Source organism: Henckelia pumila, chromosome 2, assembly GCF_033568475.1.
Source record: "Henckelia pumila isolate YLH828 chromosome 2, ASM3356847v2, whole genome shotgun sequence".
Lineage (NCBI taxonomy): Eukaryota > Viridiplantae > Streptophyta > Magnoliopsida > Lamiales > Gesneriaceae > Henckelia > Henckelia pumila.
In genome coordinates this window covers 122683714-122696748 of record NC_133121.1, presented here as the reverse complement: position 1 = coordinate 122696748, position 13035 = coordinate 122683714, and the positions used below count along the sequence as shown (strand labels likewise).

Genomic DNA, 13035 nt, shown 5'->3' with positions numbered 1-13035 from the left:
CTGACCCTGAAGGGGGTTGGCCAATTAATATCCTCCATTATTATACATATATGGCATTTGAGATTTTGTAGCTGAAGAAATCTGCTAGGGGAGGCCAAAAATTATTGATAAGTATAGAGCTACTTTTTTTTTTTTTTTTTTGAAACAAAACTACTTTATAAATTATTATAACGTGAAAAACCAATATGTATTATTCAAAATTTTATGGAATAAATTTTTTTTAAAATGTGATTTGAAAATGAACAGCTTAAATGACACTATTTTTTGAAGAAACAAAAAACATGCACCAAAAGATATTTAAAAATGGACAATGTACAATGCAGAATGACCTACATGGAGGCGATGCCACGTGTGAAAATAATCAAATAGCAACTTGACAACCCAAGAAGGAAGTTTGAGTTACACTGATTTCCATGAAAAATTATAATTTGGCGGAATTCAATTATATATAAAGAGCAAAACCCGTAACCCTCAAGTGGTGTTTTAATTAATGACATGCGAAGCTTTGCCCCATTTCTCTACGTGTCCGAATTCTCTTTCTTTGCCCTAACAAACTACACATACCCATATATAATAATATTAATACAAATTTTTTTTAATTATAATTTATTTTTGTTTTTCAAAGTAATCAGCAGAAGAAATGCACCGCCATGGAATATGACTAGAAATCTCTCTTTCTCTCGTCATCTTGTGTAAATGGCCTGACAATGCCAAAACATGTTGTTTTAAAGCTTTCTCCCTTATCGCTTCTTTCTTTCCTCAGTTCTTTTCAAGTTTATATTACCTCCTCAAATTCAGTGATTTCATATATATACATATTTTTTTAAAAAATAAATATAAATATATAGTAGTACTATAGATTATAGAAATTAAGAAGCCTTTAATTTCCCAGAAATAGATCGAATAATGGGGAGAGTGAAGCTTCAGATCAAGAAAATCGAGAACACGACGAACAGACAAGTCACTTTCTCCAAGAGAAGAAATGGGCTGATCAAGAAAGCTTACGAGCTTTCTGTTCTTTGTGATGTCGACGTGGCTCTCATCATGTTTTCTCCTTCCGGAAGAGTTAGCATTTTCTCAGGAAATCGAAGGTGAATGAATGAATATTCATAATCATATTAATTTCTTTACTCTCTTTATAATATATAGTATAATTTCTAAATATTAATGTTAGAGAACATTAATTTGTATCCTTTTGAACTGAAAGTTGTGGATTTTGTCACTTTTGTGATTTATAGTAGATTTTTTTGACATTTAAAAGAAAATAAAGGGTTTTAGTATAATATTTTATTTTATTTTTATTATTTTTTTTTGTCTTTTTGAAGCATCGAAGAGATCATATCACGATATGTGAATCTCCCCGAGCATGAGCGAGGAAGGTAATTTGCTGTTTTTTTTTTGTTTTTTTTTTTTTGGGAACAATTTGATTTCAATTGATGTGGACACTTATAATTATTCTTTTTTGTTCTTTTTCTTCCCTGATTCGATTTGGTCGCATGTTTAATTGTCTTCATGCAACGATGCGACAGGCTACAGAACCAAGAGGTAACTATTCCCAATTACTGCAATTCGAACATAAACAGTACTAGGACTGGATTCACGACTCGATATTAATATTGAAATTGTTAAATTCAATTTTTTTTTAAAAACAATTTATGGTTAAAATTTTAGAGCTATATATATATACGATGTATTAATGAAAATTTATTAAAACTAAGAACAAATATATATTTGCAGCATCTTCAAAGGGCTCTTGGCAAGTTGAAATCTGATGCAGATCGAAATTTTCAAGCAGCCAGCAGGTAGCTAGCGCAAATTTATTATATATTATTTTTCCAATTTAGTTAGATCCATTAAATCTATTTTATGTATTTGTTTAATTTTCTTTTCATGCAGCAGCCCTGCTAGCGTGATTGATTCTCAAGTTGAGGTATACTGAATACACATATTGAGGAATTTGAAGTTTTGTTGTATATGCGGATATATATGTTAGCGTACCTGCATCTTAGTTAGCCAAACATTTCTGGATAATATTGCTATATGTATAATGAGGGTTACAAATTGAGTTACAAATTGCATTTGAAATTACAAAATTATCCCTACACTTGATTTTGAAAAAATCTTTCAAAAATGCATTTAAGATAGTTTTGTAATTTTAAATGCATTTTGTAACTCAATGTGTAAGCCTCATTGTACACGTAGCATGATTCAACATTCCTTAGAGTTATATATATGAACGTAAGGTAATGAATATGGACAACGATCGTATTCCATGCATATTTCTATATTATGTGTGAAAATAATCGAAAATATATGACACTTGAACCGCTATAATTTGGAGTTGCATGAACATGAAAACCTAAAATAAACTAGTTAACGGGTCGGGGCATGCAACTCATAAGTGTTTTTTCAAGGAATTGTCCATATATATAAGGGAAAACTGCAACTTTCGTCTTTTATGTTTGTCACTTTGTGATTTTGATCCTTTATGTTTTTGTATTTCAGTTTTAGTTCTGTATGTTTCGATTTTTGGCAATTTTAGTTCGAAAATGCTTACGTGACACTATACACGTCAGCTCCACATCAGCATTGCATTGATTCCACATCAGCGCCACATCGAAAAAAAGACTAAAAATGCCAAAAAAAAATAAAGATAACGGACTAAAACTGAAATCTGAAAATATAGAGGACCAAAATCGCAAAGTGACAAAGATACGGGACCGACTAAAAAAGAAAATTTCCCATATATATAAGTTTCTTGGCTCTGATTTCGACATCAACTGCTGTTTTGTTTATCGATTTTGCAAATGATTAGAGAGTTGAGCTGATGCAGGAAATTCAGCAAGAAATTCTGAAATGTAGGTGCCAACTTGAGGATATGGAGAAAAGATTAAGGTACATATCATATACCATACACTTCTTGCATCAATTAGTTGTTCGATTGCGAAACGCGTGTAAATGCATGCTTCACATGCAGGATTTATGAAGGAGATACTTCTGATATCACCACGTTGTGTGAGGCGGAGTATAGAGAACAAATTCTTGAAGAAAATTTGAAGCATGTCCGAGTTCGGAAGGCAAGCTTTCATGACCATTATGCATGACTTAGTTTTTCTTACATGAGTCGATCGATCGAGCTAATATTAATGCAATATACTTTCATGTACAGCAAGTTCTGCAGGACCAGTATATCCCTTGTAGTGCACAAACGTCGTCGCAGGTCTCCTTATTTCTAGAAGTAAAAAATGACTCAGAATTATTTAACACGAAATGACATGCATGAACCAACTGATTTTGTATACTTAATTTTGCTATTGCCCCTCAGGTGAATTTCCCACATGAAACGTTGAACATAAATGCTTTGGCCGCAAGAAATCCGAGTGGATTGGATTGGCTTCCACAAAGAGATCCTCAAGTTCAAATCCTCAACTTTTTGGATTCGAATGGCTTGCTTCCCATAAGGTTCGTATCTGTTACTACATACATTATGTATAATATATTATCCGACCTAATGGATCGGAGCCATGTATATAAGTTGAAGATCAGGCTCCTTCCGCACATAATAGACTACTGCTTTGTATTTGTGGTCTAGTACTAATACTAATTAACAAAGAATTGGAACGATCTAGCACTAGCTAGCTAGCAGGACAAGCACATTTGACTCAACCTCGATTTATTCGCAGCGATCAGTCTCAACACATGGACAACATGCTGCCATCATCCTTAACTCTTGTTCACGCCCCAAGCGTGCACGTCCATAATCATTTGAACCCGAGTAGGAGAATCGGCGAAGATGATACACAACAGCCCGAATTCGGGCTCGATGTCAATCTTTCACCATGGACAGAACTATATCCTGCTGGTGTGTTCTTAACACCCTTACTTTATTTCTCAGTAACTAAAGATTAAATTGTGGCAAACATATACATAGGAAACTAACATGGAGGCTCTGGGTTACTGCGATTTTGCGCAGGAAATGATCCTTTTCCAAGTGCGCAACCCCGAGAGCGAGCCATTCTTGAATTGTATCTGTCTCAGCTTACGCCGGTGAATCAGGATCCTGTTTGATGTTTCTACATTTTTTCTGTGATGCTAAGATTATTTAGTTCGATGATAAAGATCTTTGGGGCATTATATTCTTAATTATACTCCATGTTTTTAGCGCTCGTACGTACATTAAAATTAGTGTTATATGCGGTCGTCCTTGGGCTATATTATATTCTAAGCTAGTTAGTTGCACCTGCAATATTTTTTGAATGGACGTTAGATTCTCGTTGAATTAAACAAAAATTATTGTTTGCAATTTTTGTAGGATCTCAACACTAATTAAAGAAACTTTATAAAAAAAAAAACACTGAACTAGAAATACAAAATATAGTTCTAGCTACATATCATTTCTTTATGGGGGAGGCTTAATTCGTAAGGTACGTATTTCATTTTTGTGTTTGTGTGTGTGTGTGAACAATGACAACAACAACGTCGTATTACAGTATTGTTTCTTCTCTCTATTTCAACATTTATAATTTTCAAAATTTTGCGTCATTTTAGAAATATGACACTGTTTTTCGAGTATAAAACTGTTTGATTTAATTAAATATTTAGATATATGCGATACGAAAACAAGTAGTATATACGCGTACGTATGCTTTTACTGGCTTCCCCTCCCTTCACTAAATAATTATATTTGACTTAATTTAGCAATCTTTTTTTTTTGGGTACTTTTTGGCATGCAAAACCAACCTTGTATATATGTTTATAATTAGATTAGTATTGATATTATAATAAAAGCAATCAAATAAGTGTTAGGATTGTCGGTAAGCCGATCTCAGGATATTGGATATTGTGAGAGGCGGATTGAACGATTTATATATAGAGTAAAAATATAATATTTTGATATAAAAAAAATCATAAATCAAGTTGATCAGAAGAAGATATGTTTCACAAAAGTAACATGTCTTATAACATATTTTGCGTAAATATTAAATGATCATCACAAGACTGTTTATGATATAATTAATGAGTTTAACAACAATTTTAGAAATCAAGTATATATTACCATACATATGATCACTAAGTGAGGGTGACTTAGATGACGTAGTTCAAAATCATTTGATTGGTTGTATAAATTTAATACACATATGTGGATGCAATTAATGATGGATCTGAAATCTAGTACTTAAATCCCTTTCTCAAATAATTAAAATCCTTCCTTCCAAATTAAATCATTAATATCCAAATATAACTTAAATGATTAGTATGACTAATTCGTTCGTGCAATATTTGACCATTTAATGTAAAGCAAGAACTAGTGCTTAGTTTGAGTTCGAATTAATGGACCCATATAGGGGTACTGCAAACGAGTCGATCCGAGTTAAGTATCGTACTATTAATTCGAGCTCGAGCTAGCTTGACTTATTTACTCGAGTTCGAGCTTGAGCTCGATCGAGTAACTAATTTCATACTATGTCACGCCCTGAAATCGAGGTTGGTCGACATTGGCTTTGTTTAATAATTTAACATTGAAACAACAAGCCTCATAGTACAAGTCTTGCCAAAAACCAGTCTATTTCATAAACCATAACTGTTTTTACAGAGAAAAAAACACAAGTGCAACAATACGGAAGCGAAACTGAAATTTAAAGTAAAAATATTTCTTCAACTTGAACTGATCCATCCTCACCAACCTCAGAACTTATTCTGTTCTTCGTCATCTAACTCATATTCATTCTTATCTGGAGCAAAGTAAGGGGGTGAGTGTTTTGGGAAACACTCAGCAAGTGGGGGCCGATCGAGCACGATGAACACCAAAATATATTTACATGTACTCATGTATATTTTATAATCTCGAAACAAAATAAGCATGCCGAATTCGAACAAATACGAAGCAAATATTGCACTGTTAATTATCTCATTTTTCGTGGTTCTACTGATCAGTCCCCTATATGTTACTCGTCTAAGGGGCGAGGCCAAAGGAACGGTTATTATAACCCACTGCATCAGGGCCATATCAAATCAAATCAAATCGTCGGAAATTCCTTAACCATTTCTAAATCGACTCTTAACAGTGCATCTCAAATATTTCCAAATAATTCTAACATGCTTCAAATAATATCACGAATAGCCAACACATAATATATATATCAAAGTGAAACGAATATTATCATGTCGATCGAATTTTTAAAAGTATAAGTATTTATGTTATAAAACTTAACTCACACGCAAAAATAAATATAAGTGAAAAACTTATATCACACAAAAGAAAGGTAGAAGCCCACTTACACGAAAAATTTTGTTGAATCGATAACTGATATAAAATTCTTATAAAAGCTTCATCTACTCTTTGCCAAGCCCAACTCTTTGATGCCACAAGAACTTAACTCTTAGAAGAAATATGCATGTCTTCCATATAATTTATCTCTCTTAATTTCTTTTTATGAATATTATGGATGGAAATGAGAATGTGACTAGTGTAGTATATTTATACTAAACTTTCAAGCAACTCAAAGGGTCACATTAAATGTAAGGAATTGAATTTGGTTTAGTGGGTAGTAAATTGAGAGGGAAAACATGGGTTAGTGGGTAGGAATTTGATAAGTCATGGTGGTTTATGACAAATAGTAAGTATGGTATAATGGTTGATTTAAAAACTAGTCAATAATTTTTAACACATGACAAATAAATTATCTATATTGACATGGTTGAGAATTTTAAAAGACAATCAATTGAGGCATTAAGCCTAATTAATAATCAAACAATAATTATATAAAATAATTAGATATAATGTCACTCTTAAAATTTTAAACATTAATAATTTCACCTCAACATGACAATTAAGATAAATCATTATTTTGAAAATAATACTAGTCAATAAAAATAATAAGTTTCTTTAAATATAAAATTCATTTAAAAATTCTAACTATATGTTAAGACGATAACTGAAATTTAGAATAAAACTAAAATTAAAAATCTTAATTTTATTTCGCTAGTAGATAAACTAAATTTACAAAGATATTTTTATTACAAAGATATTTTTATTTATTATATCGTAGATTTGGTCACGGATATCACATTCTACCCTCTTTAAAAAAAAGTTTCGTCCTCGAAACTTGAATTTTGTATTTTGACTGTTATAAACAAGCAAAATTTTAATATAAAAAATATCATATAATATTATAAAATATCTTTAGGTCTTTCTTGGGATTGATTGTGGAAAATTATCTCAACATAAAAAAAATCAAATGATCTAAAAAAATATTATCGGAGAGCCGAGAAGGGAATTAAAAATTTATATTCTAGAGAAAAGTTTTAACGGAAAAAAAATGTTTTCTATATCTAATGAAAAAAAAACATTTTTAAAAGCATAATAACTAGGAACATAAATAGTATTTTTCTGAAATCAGCTTAACAAAATTTCTTAACAAAAGTTTAGGAATCAAAATTAAGCATGTAATAAAAATTCAATAACTTGATAGATTTAATTTGAGGAAGTGAAGACATTTTTATTTTAAAAATAGAAATGAGGATTGATGATCCAAATAGACCTAATACATGACTCATCAAAATATACGAGAGAGAATATTTTTTTTTCTCTAATTATTTGTAGGGATGTATGATCCTTATGGAAAAAAAATTTATTCTTATTAACTAGATTTTTTTTCCCAAGTATTTAACACTAATAAAAATCTTCGAGTCAAACTATAACCCAATCACATCCATATATATATAACCCAATATTGTCAAGCAAACTTAAACTTCGACAATCATGACTTAAAATTTTTATCTATAATGTGACAAACATTAGCTCCCAAATAATTCTTTATAAATCCAAAATCAGAATTAACTTAAATATTTTTATCGACTAGGTAACCTAAAGAATAGTCCCAAAATGATTCGAACATAAATTTAAGTAATAATTCTCATTTCTACTAACCTTAAAAATAATATTAGTTTCCAAGTGGTTCTTTTCTATTCTCAATCTTACTTACTTGTCTCCAAGAGATTTGTTCTCATTCTAAATCTTACTTACTAGAACCCAAATGATTCATTCTTATTTTTCATCTTAATTTCCCATCAAGATCATGAACCTGGTTTGGCTCTGATACCACTTCTGTCACGCCCTGAAACCGGGGTTGGTCGACATCGGCGTTGTTTAACAATTTAACATTGAAACAACAAGCCTCATAGTACAAGTCTTGCCAAAAACCAGTCTATTTCATAAACCATAACTGTTTTTACAGAGAAAAAAAACACAAGTGCAACAATGCGGAAGCGAAACTGAAATTTAAAGTAAAAATATTTCTTCAACTTGAACTGATCCATCCTCACCAACCTCAGAACTTATTATGTTCTTCGTCATCTAACTCATCTTCATTCTTATCTGGAGCAAAGTAAGGGGGTAAGTATTTTGGGAAATACTCAGCAAGTAGGGGCCGATCGAGCACGATAAACACCAAAATATATTTACATGTACTCATGTATATTTTATAATCTCGAAACAAAATAAGCATGCTGAATTCGAACAAATACGAAGCAAATATTGCATTGTTAATTATCTCATTTTCCGTGGTTCTACTGATCAGTCCCCTATATGTTATTCCTCTAAGGGGCGAGGCCAAAAGAACGGTTATTATAACCCACCGCATCAGGCCATATCAAATCAAATCAAATCAAATCAAATCGTCGGAAATTCCTTAACCATTTCTAAATCGACTCTTAACAGTGCATCTCAAATATTTCCAAATAATTCTAACATGCTTCAAATAATATCACGAATAGCCAACAAATAATATATATATCAAAGTGAAACGAATATTGTAGTGACCCTTACCCGGATCACCTACTAAACAGAACTTATGCATGCAATTAACTTAATTAAACAGATATCAGAATAAACTGCGAAAACATTACAAATACTACAATCCCAAAGCAAGGAATCTGTAAAAACCCAAATAGATTATACAACCATATTGAAAAACTGTATCAATCCGATAACAACAGAAATAAAAATCTAAGCGAAGCTCCAGCTGACCAACCGCTGCCTAGCCCCTCCTGGAACCACCCGCCTCGTCCAATCGCAAACCTGCCCCATGGAATAAGGTGTCCAGAAATACAAAGTACGAGACGTGAGCATAAAACGCTCAGTACGAGAGTATGAGCATACTTGCATGCAAAGTGAACTCCCTATAACTCGAGGTCAAAGATCAGATAACAGAGACAGACCGGGCCCTGGTATGTAGCAAGTTGTGCCGTCGCTGCAGGAGGTGGCTCCCATACCAATATACTAGTGGATATGCCGGACCCAAATCGATGGAAGTCCATCCACTAACAGGATATGGTACAACCCTACTAATATACATCTCGAAGGAGATAGCTCAATATGCAGATGAATGCAGCATAAATCAATGACATATAAATCATGCAGTCACATACATGTATACTCAGTCAGGATATCTCGAACAGTGCTATCGTACCTAACACCGAAGTCTGAACTAAGCTGGAAGAAGACAACCCCTAGCTGCCTTAGGTCCAAGTCCCGACCCGACCTGGTCTTGATAAGTGTATTTTATACACTTAATTTATATATGATTTTAATTATTAATTATTGGTTTCGAGCAGATTTATGCTGTGTTTTGTTGTTTTTGTGTTCGTAGGAAATTATGAAGAAATTAATTGAAAAGTAAAAATTAGTGGAAGAAGAATAAAAAGTTGGAGAAAAGAGAAAAGAAAATAATAAAAGAAAGAAGAAAGGAACGTACAGAGATTGAGAAATAGTGTTGGGCTTTCTTTAATGGGCCAATCTTTAGCGCTTGTTGTTAGCGTCTATTCAAGAGCAATCGCGCTAAGTTACTGAAGACTTGAGAATTGAGATTTCGAGACAGGCGCGCCCGCGCCTTCACTTGAGCGCCCGCCCCGTCGCTGTGTTTTGGAAATTCTATTAAATCGGGAAATTTTTATGGGCTTGATTTTGTGGGCTTTTGTGCACGCTATAAAAGGATTTTTGAAGACTTGAGAAAGGGAGGAGAGCCGCCACACACATCCACTACAGATCAGAGATTGATCGTGATAGTGAAGATTTCTGAGGATTTTCTGGAGCTTTAACTTGAAGAACAAAGATGGAGATCGATAGACCGGACACGGCGTCGACAACGGATTTGTTTCTTTTATCTTTTATTTATTTTATTCTGAATATGTTTGGATTTTTGAACATGTTTTATTTTATTCAGAATTTTATTATGAACTAATTTTTTAGAGTCTACAGATCAGATGGAACCTGGTGTAGACACTTTCAATAATTTTTTATTTTACTGAATTGAATTTCTTCTAGATTAATTGTTTTTTCTAGAATTGATTGTCTTTTCAATTATCTGATCAATAATTGATTGGTTAATTTATTTGAAATCATTGCTCGGGAGAGGGGATTTTGAATAGGACAGTAGAAACTACACTGTTAATTATTTATACAGCTCGGGAGAGTGTATGATTTTAACAGAGCTTTTAAAAAGAACATTGTTTTGTGATAGATCACTGCAATAAATTCTTAATAGGAATATTAGAATTGAATTGTAGTTGATAAACATTATTTGTTGCTCGGGAGAGGGAAATAATAAACTTAAGTGTTCTTGGCTATTAATTGACTGAAATTCATGAAGATTAATTATTTAGGATTGACTGTTGTTGAAATCAGGTGAAATCTATACCTCTAGACCATTTTTCTCTGATTGATTATTCCTGAAAGTTGTGTGCGTGCTATCTAAAATCATCTGATTATTTATTTTATTGCAAAATTCTCAAAGTTTGATTTTCTAGATAAAGTTTAGACTATTCTAATTACAAGTACTAAATATTTTCATTTTACTCCCTGAGGGATCGCTATCTGATTTAATTACTATATTAAAACTTGACACGCGTACGCTTGCGAGGAAATTTCACAACAAGTTTTTGGCGTCGTTGCCGGGGAGTAAATTTTGATTATTTTTTAGTCTTGTTATCAATTAGTCTAGATTTTAATTTAAAGTTTTTTTATTTTTGAAGTTACTAATTAAATTCTTCTTAATTTTTATTGCAGTCTATGCGACGATCTCAAAGTTTTAATTCTCTACTTTTTGATCCGGAGATCGAGCGCACTGCACGTGCTCTGAGAAGAGAGAGAAGAGAAGAAATTAATAACATGGCTTAAGAGAATGTGAATCAAGCTCCCTTGGTGCCAATTAGAGATCACTTCAGGCCGACGATCCAGGCTCATTACTCTGGAATAGCTCGAGGAACAATCAATGCCAATAATTTTGAGCTAAAGCCGGCCTTGATCAATATGGTTCAATCGAACCAATTTAATGGGAGTGTCACAGCTGATCCCCACTTGCATCTCAGGACTTTTTTAGAAATTACTGATACGGTAAAATTTAACGGTGTTCCTGAGGATATTATTCATTTACGCTTGTTTCCGTTTTCTCTCAGGGATCAAGCCAGAAGTTGGTTGCAATCACTGCCGCTTGGAAGCATCACTACTTGGGAGGGGATGGCAGAAAAATTTCTTGCTAAATATTTTCCACCTGCCAAGTCCACCCAGTTGAAGATCGAGATCAGCACTTTCAGGCAGATGGATTCTGAACAACTCTACGAGGCGTGGAAAAGGTACAAACTACTTAGACGTTGTCCTAACCACAATTTTGCAGATTGGGAACAGATCGAGTGGTTTTACAACGGACTGAATGCGCCTACGAGAATGAACGTGGATTCTGCTTCTGGAGGAACTATTTTTGCAAAGGACCCCGCTCAAGCTTATGATATGCTGGAACAGATGACGATAAACAGTTTTCAATGGCCATCTGAGCGTATGGGAGTCAATAAGCCAGCTGGAGTGTATGCAGTGGATCCTCTCACATCTATCACGGCCCAATTATCTGCACTAACTACACAGATAGCTTCTTTGAATAAGATCACTGTTGCAGATTCAACTCGAGTTGAAGGATCATCTGCCATAGAGGAAGTCAATTATATCAATCCTAATGGCTACCGAGGTTATGGAGCTTACAGAGGTAATCCTATCCCTAATACTTTTCATCCTAATTTGCGGAATAATGAAAATTTTTCATATGCTAACAATACAAATAAGGGTGATGGTAAGTTGTCTTTGGAGGATGTGGTTAGTACCTTTGTGCAAGAATCAGGTAAGAGGATGGCGAGAACTGAGTCTCGCCTTGACAGTTTGGAGACGCACATGGCCAACATGGGCGCGGTGTTGCAATCCATGGAGACTAGCATTGGACAGTTGGCGAACGCACTAAAGGATAACAACCGCGGCCAGTTCCCTAGCAACACTGAGGTAAATCCCAAAGAGCAGTGCAATTTCATAGAGTTGCGGAGTGGAAAAGAAGTTGAAGTCCAAGAACCTGCGGTTGAAGAGAAGGAAGTCGAGAAGAAGGAGCCTGAACTAGAGCCGAAACCGATGTACAAGCCTCCACTTCCCTACTCGCAAAGGTTCAAGAAGAAGGCGTTAGATGAGCAGTTCTCCAAGTTCTTGGAGATTTTCAAGAAAATTCACATCAACATCCCCTTTGTTGATGCATTGGAACAAATTCCAAACTATGCAAAGTTCATTAAAGAGGTGATGTCCAAGAAGAGGAGGCTGCTAGAGAACGAGGTGGTCAATCTGACGGAAGAGTGCAGTGCGGTCCTACAAAAGAAGATGCCACAGAAACTTAAGGATCCAGGGAGTTTTACTATTCCTTGTTCTATTGGTTCTTCTTATTTTAATAATGCACTTTGTGATTTAGGGGCCAGTATTAATTTAATGCCGTTATCTATTTACAGGGCCTTGGAGTTGGGAGACATGAAATCGACTAAGATTTTATTGCAATTGGCAGATCGGAGCATTACATATCCCCTAGGAATTGTTGAAGATGTTCTAGTCAAGGTGGATAAATTTATCTTCCCAGCGGATTTTGTGATCTTGGATATTGAAGAGGATCATAGTGCTCCGCTGATTTTTAGACGCCCGTTTTTGGCTACTGCTGATGCCAAAATAGATGTCAAGAA

General features: G+C 33.9%; 1 protein-coding gene across 1 annotated transcript; it reads left to right on the top strand.

The window, feature by feature from the left end:
• The first annotated feature begins 906 nt into the window (after positions 1 to 906).
• Positions 907 to 4068, top strand: LOC140885551 (agamous-like MADS-box protein AGL104). Its single transcript, XM_073292532.1, has 11 exons — positions 907 to 1091; positions 1326 to 1379; positions 1530 to 1545; positions 1738 to 1802; positions 1897 to 1930; positions 2834 to 2895; positions 2978 to 3077; positions 3170 to 3220; positions 3326 to 3462; positions 3684 to 3862; positions 3974 to 4068. Exons 1-11 carry the CDS (start codon positions 907 to 909, stop codon positions 4066 to 4068), a joined length of 978 nt encoding a protein of 325 aa, XP_073148633.1.
• Positions 4069 to 13035: the final 8967 nt, after the last annotated feature.